This window comes from Pelophylax lessonae (assembly GCF_965119305.1).
Source record: "Pelophylax lessonae genome assembly, chromosome: 3".
NCBI classification, from domain to species: Eukaryota; Metazoa; Chordata; class Amphibia; order Anura; family Ranidae; genus Pelophylax; species Pelophylax lessonae.
In genome coordinates, this window is record NC_138770.1 from 594873335 (window position 1) to 594891299 (window position 17965).

The window sequence follows — 17965 nt, forward strand, 5'->3', positions numbered from 1 at the left end:
TTTTTTCCCTCAAATCTTCAACTGTCTCCGGAGCGTTTGCGGGATCTGCACCTAGCGGTGCGGGACCTGAGGGCTCAGGGAGTGGTGGTCCCGGTGCCTCATCGGGACAGATTTTGGGGGTTCTATTCCAATCTGTTAACCGTGCCCAGGAAGGAGGGCAAGGTACGTCCAATTCTGGACTTAAAGGCTCTGAACCGCTTTGTGCGGGTTCGCAAGTTCCGCATGGAATCCCTGCGGTCGGTGGTGGCTGCCCTGGTTCCGGGGGAATTCATGGCCTCCATCGACTTGAAGGATGCGTACCTACACATCCCCATTTTCGAGGGTCACCAGAGGTACCTTCGATTCGCCATTGCAGAGGATCACTACCAATTCGTGGCGTTACCTTTTTGCCTCGCTTCGGCTCCGCGGGTTTTCACCAAGGTGCTTGCACCACTGCTGGCCTTGTTAAGGGCCCAGGGCATCTCTGTCCTGGGGTATCTGGACGATATTCTGGTTCGGTCTGCGACCAGCCAGGGTCTGGAGACGGATCTGTCCGTCACGGTGCAGACTCTACAGGAGTTTGGTTGTGTCCGTCGGTTCGTCTTCCCTATTTGGGAATGATCCTGGACTCGGTCCAAGCGAAGGTCTTCCTACCGGACGACAAACTCAAGATTCTTCAGGGAGAAGTCCAGTCCCTCAGGGACGTTCCGTGCTCATCCCTGCGGAAGTGCATGCGGTGTCTGGGACTGATGGTCTCGGCTTTCGAGGCAATTCCCTTTGCCCAGTTTCACACGAGGGGTCTCTAAGCGGAGATCCTGTCCAGGTGGGACGGGCGTCCGCAATCTCTTGATATCCAGATTTCGTTGAGCCATCGCACCAGAAGGGATCTTCTGTGGTGGCTCCAGTCCCCGGCGGTGTCGGGGGGGAAAGTCTTTTCGTCCTCTTTCATGGACGGTGATCACCACGGATGCCAGCCTGTCGGGCTGGGGTGGTGTTCTGGGCGTTCTGTCCGCCCAGGGGACTTGGTCGGAGGAGGAATCCTCCCTTCCGATCAACATTCTGGAGTTGCGTGCGATAAATCTCTGCCTTCAACGTTGGACGGACAGGCTGCGCGGCTGTCCGGTTCCGGTGCGGACGGACAATGCCACGGCGGTGGCTTACGTCAATCACCAAGGGGGCACCAGGAGTGCCCGAGCGGCTCGGGAAGTGGCCGACATTCTTTCTTGGGCCGAGACTCATGTCCCGGCGATATCGGCGGTACACATTCCGGGGGTGGAGAACTGGCAGGCGGATTATCTGAGCCGCCAGACCCTGGATCAGGGGGAATGGTCTCTCCACCCGGCTGTCTTCCAGATGTTGTGCGCGAAGTGGGGTCTTCCGGATGTGGACCTGTTCGCGTCTCGTCTGAACAACAAGGTGAAAAGGTTCGTGGCAAGGACGCACGATCCTCGGGCAGACGCGTCAGACGCGTTGGTAGCCCCGTGGCATCAGTATCGGCTGCTGTATGCGTTTCCGCCGATTCAATTGCTGCCCAGGTTCCTTCGCAGGTTGAACTCGGAACCACACACAGTGATTCTTGTGGCACCGGACTGGCCTCGCCGGTCCTGGTACGCGGACCTCGTGAACCTGGCGGTCGACGCTCCTTGGCGTCTTCCTCTTCAAGAAGATCTCCTGTCTCAAGGGCCGATATTCCATCCTGCTTTACAGTCGCTGGCTTTGACGGCCTGGCTGTTGAAACTGAGGTCCTGAAAGATAGGGGTCTTTCTCCGGAGGTCATTCACACATTAACGCGAGGAAGTCTTCCTCGGGGAAGGTATATCACCGTACTTGGAAGGCCTATTTTGCCTGGTGTGAGTCCAGGGGGTTTTCACCTCGCACATACTCTGTGTCTAGGGTGTTGTCCTTCCTTCAGACGGGTGTCGACCAGCGTCTGGCGCTGGCTACGGTCAAGGGTCAGGTGTCTGCGCTGGCCGTTCTCTTTCAACGTCCTGTGGCGTCTAACTCTTTGGTTAGTACCTTTGTTCAAGGGGTGCGACATCTGGTCCCTCCTAGGAGGGAACCTTTACCTCCTTGGGACTTGAATCTTGTTCTGTCCGTGCTACAACATGCTCCCTTTGAACAGATCAGGAAGATCTAGTTGTCCATGTTGTTCAAAAAAAGTCGCTTTTTTGGTGGCGATCACTTCGGCTCGCAGGGTTTCGGAGCTGGCAGCTTTGTCCTGCAAGTCTCCGTATCTGGTCATTCATCTGGATAAGGTGGTCTTGCGACCTAACCCTTCTTTTCTTCCGAAGAGAGTTTCGGATTTTCACATCAATGAGGACATTGTCCTGCCTTCTCTCTGCGCGAAGCCCAGACATCCGAAGGAGGTGGAGCTGCATTCCTTGGATGTTGTTCGGGCGATTAGGGTTTACCTAAAATCGACTGAATCTTTCCGCAAGTCGGATTCCTTGTTTGTCCTTCCTGAGGGACCTCGGAAGGGCATGGCTGCGTCGGCCTCTACCATCGCCAAATGGATCAGACAGACTGTTGAACAGGCCTATGCTTTGAAGGGGAAAGTTCCCCCTGTGCCTGTGAAGGCGCACTCTACCAGATCTCTGAGTACGTCTTGGGCCTGTCGGCATGGGGCTTCTGTGGCCCAGGTGTGTAAGGCGGCGACTTGGTCGACCGTGCACACTTTCACGAAATTCTACAGAGTGGATGTTCAGGCATCGGCAGATGCTTCCTTTGGCCGCAAGGTTCTTAGTGCGGCAGTTCCTTAGAGCTCCTTGTATGGGCTCCTTGGCTGTTTGGGATACATGTTGTTATCCCTAGGTTATTTGTTTTCCTGGGTTATTGCTTCTGTTGAGCAAGTTTTTTCTCCTGTTGCCCAGCTGGTTTCCTTCCTTTGGTAAGGTTCTTTTCTCTGATGTGGAGACTGCGTTGCCTTTAGGCGCGGCTGCGTTTCCCACCCCTCATGTTTGCACTGCTTTGGGACGTCCCCATTGTGACGAATATGAAGATGGCGGCGACTGTCGGAGGACGTAAGAGAAAACGGAATTTTTGTAAAATCTTACCTGTAAAATTCCTTTCTCTGAGTCCTCCGACAGTCGCCGCCCCCACCCCTCTTTTGGGGTTTGGTTGTATACTCTACTGCTATTCCACTGAAACTGAAGTATGGATACAGGAAGTAGGAGGGTATTGACTGAGGGGACCACCCCCTGGGGGTGGGATATGTTAAAAGCCTTTATATTAACATATTCTGTTGCCTAGCTACTCCTTCGGGAGCAAAGTCTAATACCCCATTGTGACGAATATGAAGATGGCGGCGACAGTCGAAGGACTCAGAGAAAGGAATTTTACAGGTAAGATTTTACAAAAATTCCGTTTTTCAAGTCTTAAAGCAGAAAATAGTGCAGCGCTGTGAAAAAATTGTCCAATAATCATATGTAAAAGTCCCAAAAAGATGATAGCCCCACAAACGTTGTGATAGGTAGGAGATCCTGATGTAAACCCAGTGACACCTCAGTGAGTGAGCTCCAGAGGCAGCCAATTGGATAGTTTGTGAGGGGAGGGACTACTACCTGTTCTAAAATTCGCACTGGTGATATGCAGACCTGCTGCCTCCGGAGCTGAGGTCATTTATCATTTTCCTGCCAGTACATTTAAGTTTTTAATTGTAACATGACAAAATGTGGAAAATGGTTATGAATATTTTTTCAAGGCACTGTAGCCCTTAAAAAGTGACTGTGACAGGAGTCACTTTGGGTGGGGGCTCCTGGAACCCAGATTACTTAGAGAGGTCGAAAAAACTTTGTCCAGCTTCCCCGGCCCCTCTTATGTGTAAGTCACCCTGTGTCTATTAGGGGCACAGGGTGACCAAGAACCCCAGTCAGGTCTGCACTAATCAGACTAAATGTACAACCACACCGGACTCAGCATTTTGTTTTACCCCTGTTATCCTGGGTTCTGGTTTGTGTTGAGATTGAAGGGGCTCTTCCACTTGGGACAATAATTAATATGAACAATATCCCTCAAGAAATATATTATGATAAATTGGTTCCAGATCTTATACAAGCTATTCTCCGCTAGTTTTGTTTTGGGGGGGCTAGAATATCTGATATCTATGTTCTAGACCAGGGATTCCCAAACTACGGCCCTGCAGCTGTTGCAGAACTACACATCCCATGAGGCATTGTAAAACTCTGACATTCACATACATGACTAGACATGATGGGAATTGTAGTTCCTGAACAACTGGAGGCCCGTAGTTTGGGAATCCCTGTTCTAGACTGAAGTAAGCGGTATTCTAAGGGAAGCCCACAAATAGTGTGGGTCACGGTTCTGTTAGTGACATTTAAAGAAAAGAGGGATGACTGCATTGGGTTTCCCTTACTATTCTATATGTTTATCCAGGCAGGCAACCTGCGTAGTCGTTATACGTGATGGCAGCTAATGTGCATCTCCTTTCCTTTACCTTACAAGGCCATATGCTTTTCATCATTGAGAGAAAAGCTTGCAAGGTGGAAGGGGTGGTAAAGCCCCCCCGGCACCTTGTCCCAATGTTGAGAAAAGAGAGCCTATTCCCCCCTATTTATCTGACCTCTCCCACAAAATAAGTACAGAGGTGGTTTAGTGCCCATACTCCTCCAAAAAATAGTGTAAATAGACTTTGTTGACATCTTGAAAAATCCCTTTATTTACATTCTACAAAAAATAAAATTAAAATGTAAATAATGCTCCCTGCCGATGTTGCCACGATTTACCACCATCTGACAATGCTTCCCCACTTTTACATGACAGATCCCCAGTGCTGGAGTGAACTTGGGGCCAAGAATCCTGTTTGATGTCATGAACTTTATATTTTCATGACCATATTTGGCCAATGATGTTGTCTGGGATTCCTGGCTGTTTGCAAACAAGGGCACTCTTACACTAGTTTACTTCAAAACTGCCAACAAAACGCCTCTGTGTTTTCTGTGCTTTTGCAGCATTTGCGGTGCAGTTTTTAAAGAACATGGGACAAAAAACTGCACCAAAAACATAGTGGGGGCGTTTTTTAGGTGTTTTTAAGGCAGTTCCCATACATTTCAATAGGGAGGAGTGTTTGTTTTTGCGGTTTTTTAGCTAGTATTTTCGTCCTCCGACAGTCGCCGCCTCTTCATATTCGTCACTAATGGGGTTATTGACCTTTGCTCCGTAGGAGTAGCTAGGCAACAGAATATATTAATATCAAAGCTTTTAGCATATCCCACCCCCAGGGGGTGGTCCCCTCAGTCAATACCTCCCTGCCTTCTGCATTTCCAACTCAGTTTCTAATGCCTAGCTCAGGAGTAGGTTGGGCTGTTCCTGCGCTGGGGCTCTTAGTCTCAGCTTCTTTTCTCTTTTTGATTTTATTTGGAGTTTTTCTCTCTTTCTTTTACTTAGCTGTTTATTTTCAGCATTAGTTAGCTTCTTCTGATGAAGATGATCGTGCGGAGCTGGGTCTCAGTCTGGCCACCCTGGATCCCAGGGCTCAGGGCCAGGGGCTTCCCAGCCGGCCATCGAGCGTTCAGCTTAGGTTTTGCCCTGGCACATTGAACGACCCATCCCGGTTCGCTGCAGGGATGCTATCGGTGAGGTGGCTACCTCACTGGACGCCATTGCGGTTTCGCACCGCAGTTCCACTGCGTCATGCTTGTGACACTCCCTGTCCTCAGTGCAGCGGTTTGGTCGCTGGAGCAGGCTCCCCACGCCATCCGGACTGGTAAGTGTAACTCTATGTGGGGACCTGTCTGTTTTGGGTGTCAGTCTGGGACTGTGTGACCCTGCATGTCTGTATGGCTGCTGTGCTCCCTGTCAGTTCCTGTGTGGACCTGCTGCCTGTGTGTGGGCTGTGAAGGGGGGGCTCTCCCGCTCTGCTGGGTGTCAGCATGAAGCAGTCAGGTTTTGGGCATGCTGTGCGGCGATCGCTGCGGCAACCCGCCATTTTTTTGCGGCAATTTCATGGTGACTGGTCCTGTGTGGTAAAGCACAGCGTTTTGGCGCCAAACGCCGCCATTTTGGCGTTGATCGATCAGGCCACATGGCGCCATTTTCTGTTTGCCCAAGGAATCCTCAGCCGAGCGGCCATGTTTGTGTAGCCTTGCATAGTCTTCATAGGGGCGGTCAGTCTTGCATCACTTCCTTTTGCTCTGGGACAGCGATCGGTGCAGCAGCCTGTGTGATCTCTCCAGGTTTTTATCTTCCCTTTTTTCCTGTATTCCTTGCCCAGTTTCTTGTCCCTGTGGGGGTCGGTGTATTCAGTGGGTGCGGTGGGCTACGCTCGCCGCGATCTTAAAGGGGCAGTACTCCCTTTTTCCTAACTTTACTGGGGCATGGATTCTCAGGATTGCAAGTTTCCTCCCACCCTGGTGGGGGGCCAAGGGGCTGCTGCTTCCCCCGAGGGGGCTGATCTGGCCACTGTTGTGGCAAACTTAGCTGCTCAAGTGCAGATGCTGGTGGCTGATCGATCCACAAAACGGCCCAGAGTGTCTATTTCCTCTGATTCAGAGGGCGATGGGACTGCTATGGCTGGAGTGCCCTTCTCCGGGTCTCACTCATCCCTAGACCTTGTGGGGTCTGACGGGGAGGCTGAGGTGGAAGGGATTGATAATTCTCCCCCTGGCTCGTCTGAAGAGCTTGCACTCATGGATGAGTTGGTTGCTTCTATCAAGCAAACGCTGCATTTGCAAGATGAACCATGTCCTCCTGTTTTGATGTCCTCTTATGGGACGCAAAGGAAACGCAAAACATCGCAGGTTTTTCCTTGCTCTGCGGAATTTCAGCGCGCGGTTGATGAGCAATGGCGCAATTTAAAAAAGCCTTTTGCTGTACCGAGTAGGTTCAAGCTGCGTTATCCCTTTACACCAGCTGCTGATGAGCGTTGGTGTGTGCCGCCTCAGGTGGATCACGCGGTGGCGATTTTGAATAAATCAACTGCGATTCCTGCTGAGGATACCCCGGTCTTCCGGGACCCGACGGACAGGAGATTGGAATCTCTGGCCCGTCATTCTTATACGGTTGCTGGCTCTATGCTGAAGCCTATTTTTGCTTCCATTATGGCAGCCCAGGCTATTGCGGATTGGACGCAGGTGCTCAGGCGCACCCTGGTGGCTGACTCTGTCCCGCCGACAACTTTGGCTATGGTGGATCAGATTCATCAGGGTGTCATGTATTTGTGTGATGCGGACTTAGATATGGTCCCTTTGGCTGCGCGTCTTTCTAGTGTGGCGGTCTTGAACCGTCGCCTGATATGGCTGAAATGTTGGTCTGTTGACCAATCTTCCCGTAAGACTTTAGCTAATTTGCCCTACGCGGGATCTCGCCTTTTTGGCGAATCTTTGGATACTCTGATAAAGGGTATTTCTGGGGGTAAGAGCACTCTCTTGCCCCAATCTCACAAGACTAAGTTTATTCCTGGTAAGAAGAATGCCTCGTTTAGGTCCTCTCAGTCGCACTATAAGGGCAAGCCCTTCAAGGGCCAAGGCTCCCAGAAGAAGCCGTGGGCGGGTAAGCAGAAGTCCGGCCAGTCCGGGTCCACTGCCCATAACGATGCGGCCTGAAGGGACGCCCTCACCCGGTTCTGGGGTGGGGGGACGTTTGCTCGGTTTTCTTCAACCCTGGCTGGACCGCATTCGGGACAGATGGGTTCAGGAAATCGTTCGGTCTGGATCCAAATCGAGTTTCTCTCTCGGCCGGCAGATTTTTCCCCTCAAAGCTTCAGCTGACTCCGGAGCGCTTGCAGGATCTGCACCTGGCAGTGCGGGACCTGCGGGCCCAGGGAGTGGTGGTTCCGGTGCCTCATCGGGACAGATTTCGGGGGTTCTATTCCAATCTGTTCACTGTGCCCAGAAAGGAGGGCAAGGTACGTCCGATTCTGGACTTGACAGCTCTGAACCGCTTTGTGCGGGTTCGCAAGTTCCGCATGGAATCCCTGCGATCCGTGGTGGCTGCCCTGGTTCCGGGGGAATTCATGGCCTCCATCGACTTGAAGGATGCATGCCTTCACATCCCCTTTTTCGAGGGTCACCAGAGGTATCTTCGATTTGCCATTGCGGAGGATCATTATCAATTCGTGGCGTTGTCCTTTGGTCTCACTTCGGCTCCGCGGGTTTTCACCAAGGTGCTTGCGCCGGTTGTGGCCTTATTGAGGGCCCAGGGCATTTCTGTCCTGAGGTATCTGGACGATATCCTGATTCGGTCCGCGACCAGTCAGGGCCTGGTGAACGACCTGTCCATCACGATGCAGACTCTGCAGGAATTCGGTTGGACGATAAATTTTCCAAAGTCAGCGTTGTGTCCGTCGGTTCGTCTTCCCTACCTGGGGATGATTCTGGACTCTGTTCAAGCGAAGGTCTTCCTGCCGGCAGACAAGCTTCGGACACTTCAGTGCGAAGTCAGGTCCCTCAGGGACAATCAGTGCTCGTGCCTCCGGACGTGTATGTGGTGTCTGGGATTGATGGTTTCGGCCTTCGAGGCGATTCCCTTCGCCCAGGTTCACACACGGGAGCTTCAGGCGGAGGTCCTGGCCAAGTGGGACGGGCGTCCGCAATCTCTGGATCTGCGGCTGTCGTTGAGCCGTCTCACCCGCAGGGGACTTTTGTGGTGGCTCCAGTCCCCGGCGGTGTCGGGGGGCAAGTCCTTTCGTCCTTTGTCGTGGACGGTGATCATCACGGATGCCAGCCTGTCGGGCTGGGGTGGTGTTCTGGGCGTTCTGTCCGCCCAGGGAACTTGGTTGGAGGAGGAATCCTCCCTTCCGATCAACATTCTGGAAGAATGGTCCCTTCACCCGGATGTCTTCCAGATGTTGTGCGCGAAGTGGGGGTCCCCAGATGTGGACCTGTTCGCGTCTCGTCTAAACAACAAGGTGGAAAGGTTCGTGGCAAGGACGCGCGATCATCGGGCAGACGCCTCAGACACGTTAGTGGCGCCCTGGCATCAGTTTCGCCTGATGTATGCCTTTCCACCGATTCAGCTGCTGTCCAGGCTCCTTCGCAGGTTGGCCTCGGAACCGCACACGGTGATTCTGGTGACACCGGACTGGCCTCGCCGGTCTTGGTACGCAGACCTCGTGAATCTGGCGGTCGACGCTCCGTGGCGTCTGCCACTTCGAGAAGATCTCCTGTCTCAAGGACCGATATTCCATCCTGCTTTACAGTCGCTGGCTTAACGGCCTGGCTGTTAAAAGCCAGGTCCTGAAGGATAGGGGTCTTTCCCCTGAGGTCATTCCCACTTTGATCAAGGCTAGGAAGGCCTCTTCGGGGAAGATTTACTACCGTACTTGGAAGGCTTACTTTGCCTGGTGTGAGTCCAGGGGGTATTCCCCTTGCTCGTACTCGGTGTCGAGAGTGTTGGCTTTCCTTCAAACGGGCGTGGACCAGCGTTTGGCGTTGGCCACGATTAAGGGTCAGATTTCTGCGCTGGCCGTTCTTTTTCAACGCCCTGTGGCGTCTTACTCTTTGGTTAGCACCTTTGTTCAAGGGGTGCGACATTTGTTCCCTCCTAGGAGGGAGCCTTTGCCTCCATGGGATTTGAACCTTGTTCTGTCCGTGTTGCAACATGCTCCTTTTGCAAATATCAGGGAGATCTCGTTGTCTCTGTTGTCCAAGAAGGTTGCCTTCTTGGTGGCGATCACTTCGGCTCGCAGGGTGTCGGAGCTGGCGGCCTTGTCCTGCAAATCTCCGTATTTGGTGATTCACTTGGATAAGGTGGTCTTGCGACCTAACCCGTTTTTTCTTCCACAGAGGATCTCGGAATTTCACCTCAATGAGGATATTGTTCTGCCTTCGCTTGGCGCGAAGCCTAAGCATCCGAAGGAGGTGGCTTTGCATTCCTTGGATGTTGTTAGGGCGATCAGGGTTTTACCTATCATCGACAAAATCCTTTCGCATGTCGGATTCTCTCTTTGTCCTTCCTGAGGGACCTCGGAAGGGCATGGCGGCGTCGGCTGCGACCATCGCCAAATGGATCAGACAGGCGATTGTGCAAGCCTATGCTTTGAAGGGGAAGGTTCCTCCTTTTCCTGTGAAGGCGCACTCTACCAGGTTTCTGAGTGCATCTTGGGCCTATCGTCATCAGGCTTCTGTGGCCCGGGTGTGTACGGCGGCGACTTGGTCGTCCGTTCACACCTTCTCAAAATTTTACAAAATGGATGTTCAGGCATCGGCAGATGCTTCCTTTGGCCGTAAAGTTCTTAGTGCGGCGGTGCCTTAGGGTCCCTTGTTTGGGCCCTTGGCTGTTGGGGTGTTTTTACCCCTAGGTTACTTGTTCTTTCCTGGGTTGTTGCTCCTGTTGAGCACGTTTTCCTGTTGCCCAGTTGGTTCTCTTACTTTGGTAAGGTTCCTTTCTCTGATGTGGGTACTGCTTTGCTTTAGGCGCGGCTGCTTTTTCCCACCCCTCATGTCTACACTGCTATGGGACGTCCCCATTAGTGACGAATATGAAGAGGCGGCGACTGTCGGAGTGCGTAAGAGAAAACTGAATTTTTGTAAAATCTTACCTGTAAAATTCCTTTCTCTGAGAACTCCGACATTCGCCGCCCCCGCCCCTCTTTTGGGGTTTGTTTATGTACTCTACTGCTATGCTACTGAAACTGAGTTGGAAATGCAGGAAGCAGGGAGGTATTGACTGAGGGGACCACCCCCTGGGGGTGGCATATGCTAAAAGCTTTGATATTAATATATTCTGTTGCCTAGCTACTCCTACGGAGCAAAGGTCAATAACCCCATTAGTGACGAATATGAAGAGGCGGCGACTGTCGGAGGACTCGGAGAAAGGAATTTTACAGGTAAGATTTTACAAAAATTCAGTTTTTCTTGGGCTTTTAAGGTGCTTTTTTTTTTTTTTTTTTTTTAAATGCAAAAGTGCTTGAAAAACTCCAGTGTGAAAGTGCCCTTAAGGTTGTAGGCCAGGGTTTCCGAACTCCTTAGTCTCTTTACAGCTTAGTTATGCACATTTACACCTATAGCATGTGACTGCATTTCCTAAACAATTTATTCTGCAGTTGTCTTCCTTTTATTTTGATGACATACAGAGCTAATCCTCTTTGTAAAAAGACAGTGTTGCAAATTCATAAATAGTGTCATACACACTGTTTAGAATTCCTCCGCACCAAAATTGCCAGTGTTTGGGACAGATTCATGAGTCTGTCATAGAAAGTGGAGGCAGTGAGGCTGGAGTGTTTATTCCGAACACTTCGTCCTCAGTGCAGCTCATTATTACTGAGCTCCCTCTCAGGCCACGGTGCCCGTCATACATGCAGGTGCATGGCCAAGGAATTCTGTAGTGAGGTGAGTGGAGCCTGATAGGAAATGTTGAGGTCCGTTGCCTGTCGGATGGAACAGGCAACTCCTAATTCACCAAATATGGGCATAGCCATTTTTTTTGCCATTTTTTTGGTAATGACATCAGGCAGAATCCCCTGCCCCTTTATTTACATTCAGCTTATGCCCGTGCCTGACCAATGGCTGAATGGGGCCCAGGAATAAAGCCACATGTGGAAAGTTGTCACATTTATGATGACTTTTAAGCACAGACATGCCCCATTCTGAGCACTGGAATCTCTCGTAAGTCTTAATTGCTGCCAGTTTCCAAATCTGTGAACAGGCAGTAAATCTTTTTGAATCTGTCACAGCTATAGCAACAGGTTCCTAAAAACGACCTGAATTTGTTGCACTCATTGGAACTGTTATTAAAACTGTTGCAAATGCTTGCGTGAATTAGCCACATTAGGGACCCCTCTACCGGCAGAAAAATATCTGAAAACGTTTGTTGAATTCCTCAGATTAATATCCTTGGTGAAGCCCTTTGCTTCTTTGTAACGGTCATTTCTTTTTTCCTGTATGGCTTCCAGAGTACCCATATGTAATTTCTGATACATTGAGGACAAATAAAGTTAACCATGTTCCTTGCAGAAAGGTAATTTGCTTTATTGTTCTTATGATAGGCATTTAGTTGTGCACAGAACAACCAATTTGTAGAATTTTCTTTCCTCTGTGGAACATCAGGTGCATTTTGATTCCGAAACCGCAGCAATTCCATTTTCCTTTAAGTTTGCACTGATAGTGGGCCCTCCATATGTATTGTAAAATTATGCGATTGCTTGATATTAAATAACGAACGATATTTGTTTTTGTTTTTCTTTTTTTTTCAGACACACATTTCTCGGCTTCCTCCAGGTGCGGTTGCTGGCCAGTCTGTAGCCATTGAAGGTGGCGTGTGCAGGCTGGAAAGCTCTCTCATCTGAACTGCATGCTTCCCTGGCTGAAGGCTCCATCCAGAACATTTTAGATGGGGGTGGTGAGTGCAACTCGTTGAGGTCCTTGGCTCTGTTCCAGTGATGCACCTTTTTGGATAATCTGCCCTGTGCATATTCTATTCCTCCTCTCCTGCTGTTTGTGCTTGTGTTAGAAAGTTCTCAGAATACTTTTGTAATATTCTGCTGACCACAGCTCAGGCAGTTGGCTGCAGGGAACCAGAAGTAGGTGCTTAGTGGAGGACTTTTAAGATGGTAGCAAGCTCCACCCACATCAGAAAAAAATCAGTTGGGGTTCTCATTTAAGCATCTTATTCTTCGACTTAGTCATTCAACATTCTACTCCGTTCCAACAAATCTCCAAAACTCTTCTTGTCCTCCTGTCATTTTACCAATACACTGTATTTTCCGAACAGCATGCAGCTGTGTAACCCGAAGTCTTCTATTGTGCCACTGTGTTGGCTTCTCTCTAATATGTCCGCTTACATTAGACTGCATTAAACCGTCAGTAGTTTTTGAACTTAGTGTGCATATTATACTTCTTTCCCTTAAACATTTATTTTGCTTCTAAGGTCTGTTTGCATATTTTGATAGTATATGTTACCCAATGATATTTTTTCTCAATAATAGAATATTTCCTTTTACTTCCTTGTAATCCTATGGCTGTCATGTAGATACATGTAAAGAATGTGCGTACAGTGAAGGGGAAAGGTTTAATAAATTAAAAATATATATATCTTTTTTTTTTTTTTTTTTTTTTAACTAATTTTGGATAGTACATATAAAGAAAGCCTTCAACAAACAAAGCATTGTAATTTTGTCCTTGGGTATGATGATGGACTGGCCTGTGTCTGTGTGTAAATCGCTACCTTGCCCTGAAGATCCAGCATTTAGCAGATTAGCAGCCTGGATCTAAGACGGCACAATTCCTGGGGTCAGTAGATTGCCACATGTTATATTACTTTATCTCTCTTATTGTAGGCTTACAACTGTGAAAATGAGTAAGTAGAATAATCAATAGAGGGCTCTATTTGTTCTCCAAAGTCAGCAATGGCAGTGCCCAAGTTTTTCTGAGTATTTTCCGTTAAGATAAGAGGCTTAGGCCCCTTTTACACTGAATGAGTCTGCCAGTGGATCTGCTCGCTGTGCAGGGGATCTCTCACTGATCATGCGGATTACAGGTCCGTGTACGCTTCTCTGATACAGAGTGGACAAGCACACAGCCGACTGTTCTCTATGGGCTGTTTTACATAAATGGACCGCCTGTTCCATTTCCATACGACTGTCATCCAATCCACCAAATAGATGGGGGGAAGGAATCCCCCATTCGTCTGTTTTAAGTGGACAGGATCAGATGTCGGCGGGTGTCAGCGGACACATGTCTGTTGACATCAGCTGCTCCATAGAAAGCAATAGATGGTCTGATCAGGTCTGCCTAAAAAAACAAGAAGTTAAAGTTGCAGTTGTAGCATAATTAGTAAAGGGAATAACACCCTGCAAGAATTCAGTGGAATGGGAGCTGCATTATTGTACTGGACATGCAAGTGTGTATCATTTACCTACAAACTAGTCCTCCATATCCTCCACCCAAGCAGATGTTTTTTTTTTTTTTGTTTATGCCAGTCTACTTTTATTTATTCATTTTTTTTTCAAATCTAATTTTAATTGATAACAAGTAGGTAGCTATGGTTTTGCATTTTTAGAATCTTTATCAAAATTTTTTACAATTAAAGCTGACTTCAGCCACATTTTTGTTCTTAATTTTGGTTGGTGTGAGGGATGGTTCAGTCCCCTGCCAGGTCTGCACTGGTGTCTTGAACCCAGGCAGGGCGATCTGTCCCTCAGTTAGTCTGATGGCCAAAGTTCACCTTTAAAAGTAAAATCCTGGTTCCCCTCTCTGAGCTGCATTGTTCTTACGTTTCTTTAGAGAAGCCATGAAGAGTGGGCAATATGGAGAGCCATAAATCGAATTCAATGCATTATGATGGTAACCCCCTAACAGATTCTCTCTAGGAATATATAGAAAAGATACTCCTGAGGAGTGAACCAGGAAGTTCAATTTCCAGCCAAGCTGCAGATGGACTGAATTCGAGGGAATCTCCAGCAAGTGTCACGAGTACAGACAAAAGGGTTTTGGATAGGATTCTTTTTTTAACGTAGCAACCTAAATGTGTTTTACTTACCGTGAAATATAATTGTGGTATGCAGATATGTTTGACTCGTATACAAAAGGATGTGAATTGTGCACAGTATTTTCATAATTTAAAACTTTAGTTAAGTCATTTATGAAATTATGTTCAAATCTACAGTATATTTTAGATGGGCTTCCAGGCAAACCAGTGAATTTATATAGGATGTTTGCTAGTAAATCTGCTAAATATTTCGATTTGTCCATAAATATTTTCTGTAAACAAAAAAACACAAAGTACTGTAGTAAGCGTGTACAAAATAAAATAAAGGCTATGTACTGTAAACTGAATATTTCCTTGTTTAAATATTTTTTCTAAGATTGCAAATAAAATTACAAATAAAACCAACTATTAAGGAACATTTTCCGTTGCATAGTCTGTTATTTCATTACCTTTTTGTTTGATTTTTGTTTTTGTTTTTAAACAATGATCAAGCTGTATGGTCAGAACTTCTTTTAGTCATTTATTTTTGCGACAATGTAGTATAGTAGCAAAAATTATTGCTACACAGGGCATTTTAAAATTTAAAGAGATGCAATCATTTTGCCCATTTAGGGCAAAGTGACTGTTTTTGGAAAGGTTCCCACTCACCCCCAGTTATGTTCACATTACCAATGATCTCATGATGATCTTCATTGCGGCATTCCCTGCATCAAGTGACAGTGCTCAGGAGCACAGATTGGCTACTGGACCTGTGCACTGTAAATTGGAGAAGGTCGCATGCTCCCCTATACATGGGAGCACCAGGTTTTCTATTTGGCTTCAGCAGAGTGATGAGCAGTGCAGGATCGCTGGAAATGTGAGCATAACTGGGGAAGGGGGTGTAGGGTTGCCCTAAAGAGGCAGCATCTCTTTAAGGATTTAATGATTGCCATCCCTTTTAGTCTACAGTCTGAATCCTTGTTGCTTCAATGCAAAGTGTTATTTAATTAACCGTTTATGTGAAACCACATATGTAGCAGCATACCACAGCTCTCACTTTGCCTGCTATGTGCTTTTTGTTTGTAACCTGTCACTTCTTTACACTCAGCCCTTTACAGGTTCTCGCTCCCCCGTTTACTGTCTTTAGGGTGGCTGCCCTCTCTCATAGGGTCCCCAGAGCCATGTTTATACATGAGGTCCATCCAGGACTCATCCTGATATTCCAACTAAAAACCCCTGCATTCAAAGCCACACCCCTGCTCCTCCTTCAATTGTTTTACTATGGCTGCATTAAGGTTAGTAGATATCTAATGAAGTGTACAATTTACATTCCCAACCCGGAGGTGCAATAAAATACGAAGTGAGGCACTTTCATAACTTAAAAATGTAATTCATTAACCACTTGCCGACCGCCGCACGACTATCTACGGCGGTGATCAGCCCCTCACAGGCAAAGTGACGTAGGGCTACGTCACTAGCTTGTGAGGGTCTAGGGAGCGAGCGCTCACGGACCCCCCCCGCGCGTGTGACCGGCGGACCCGATGTCCGCCGGCCACTCTGCGATCGGCGGGGGAGAGGGAGAAAGTCAGGCAGCTTGTGTAAACAAGCTGCCTGTCATTCTCCCCTCTGTATGAGAGATGATCATATGGATCTACTATGTAGATCCGTTGATCACTCTGCATACAGCTGAAGCCACAGCCAATCACAGTTAGAATCACGCCCCTAGGGACACACACAGCCCCTCCCTCTCAAATAAAGTTAACCCCTTCACTACCAGTGTATTTTTACAGTAACAGTGCATATATATAGCACTGATTACTGTAGAAATGTCACTGGTAACCCCAAAAGTGTCAAAAATGTCAGTCAAGGTTCCGATCTGTCCGCCGCAATGTCGCAGTCCTGCAAAAAAAATCGCAGATCGCCGCCATTACGCGTTAAAAAAAAAAACAACAAAAATGACAAAAATCTTTCCTTTAGTAAACGCAATAACTTTTGCGCAAACCAATCAAAATACGCTTTTTGCGATTTTTTTTACCAAACATAGGTAGCATAAAACAAATTGGCCGAAAATGTAAAAAAATTTTGATTTTTACATTTTTTTGGGGGGGAATTTCATATAAAAAAAAGGGAAAAATATTGCTATTTTTGCAAAATTTACGCTCTTTTTTTGTTTATAGCGCGTGATCAAAAAATCGCACAGGTGATCAAATACCGCCAAAAGAAAGCTCTGTTTGTGGGAAAAAAAGGACGCCAAATTCGTTTAGGTACAGCGTCGCACGACCGCGCAATTGTCCGTTAAAGTCACGCAATGCCGAATCGCAAAATACCCCCTGGTCAGGAAGGGGGTAAAATCTTCCGGGGCTTAAGTGGTTAAGGATATACTTAGGAAAAATACATAAGAGACAGTTTCTGTGGTGGACCAACATTGAAAAATGTACTTGGTGATAAAAGTTTAATACTACTTTAATCATGGCATCAGTGGGGTATTTGTCATGATATCTGTGTGCATAACACAAAAATCCTGCACCGTTTTTGTTTTCTTTTCTCAAATCTATAACTGCAAGACTGGTCATGGGCTTACAGCAAGTCTCACACTGGGCCACCCCAACACTCTTTGGTTTAAGGAAGTTATGGTAATGGTCTGCTCTTATGTTTCTTAACTCCAGTTCCCCAATAGACCCAATACATTTCTCTCACCATGCATATGGCATTACTCATTATTGCCAGCCAGGTGATTACCAGAGCTATTTTTTTTAGAGGAAAATTCTTACAACATGGCTTGCTAGGGTGGGGGATCTTGTGGACTGGAATTCAGAAGTTGATCTAGAGACCATAAGCTGTCTTAAGTTCTTTGCCCAAGTTATTGCAATTTGACCTGAAAAGGATTTACCTTAACTACTTGCCACCTGGCCACAGTAGTTTTACTGCGGGCAAAAGGCACAGGCAGGCCGAATGTGCCTATAGCACCTCCTGTCTTCTGAGTTTGGGGTGGATGCATGTGATTGGACACAGCACAAATTTGTAAAGCAGATTTAAGCGATTGATTTTGACTGGAATCAGCTGTGTCCAATCACACACAGTGTTTTGTGTTTACAAAAACATAGAACTCAGTGTGTCTAGGAACAGCATTCTGTCTTTCTTCCCCCTGCAAGCAGGGAGAAAAATAGTCAGATCGGAAAGTAAAAGCAGCACATATTACACATTGCTAGGCACACAGTTAACCCCTTGATTGCCCCTAGATGTCAACCCTTTCACAGCTAGGGTCATTAGTACAGTGTCGGTGTACATTATTATTACTGATAACTGTATCAGTGTCCGTAACAAATTCAGTTAGTGACCTTCCCAGATAGTGTCTGTTAGCACCATATTGCCCTGCCACCCTATCACAGTCACCCTATAAGTCAATCACCGCCATTACAGTATAGCTTCTATAGCGGTGTAAATATATACACCAGTTTTTAGACCCTATAACTTTCGCACAAACCAATTGGTATACACTTATTGGGTTTTTTGTGTTTTTTTTTTTTTACCAATTACAGGTAACAGAATACATTTTGGCCTTAATTTATGAAAAATTAGATTTTTTAAAAAACATTTTATTGGATATGTTATATAACCAAGTAAA

At 47.5% G+C, this 17965-nt stretch overlaps 1 protein-coding gene across 2 annotated transcripts in view; it reads left to right on the forward strand.

The window, feature by feature from the left end:
- TASP1 (taspase 1) overlaps positions 1-12950 on the forward strand; it is a 499277-nt gene extending 486327 nt beyond the window's left edge. Inside the window, exon 14 of one of the 2 annotated variants that reach the window (XM_082249835.1) lies at positions 12128-12950. In XM_082249835.1, coding sequence (XP_082105961.1) covers positions 12128-12220 — 93 coding nt within the window. In that variant the 3' untranslated portion in view covers positions 12221-12950. The remainder of the gene's footprint in view (positions 1-12127) is intronic. The other variant, XM_082249834.1, reaches the window with a different exon arrangement.
- The last annotated feature ends 5015 nt before the right edge of the window (positions 12951-17965 follow it).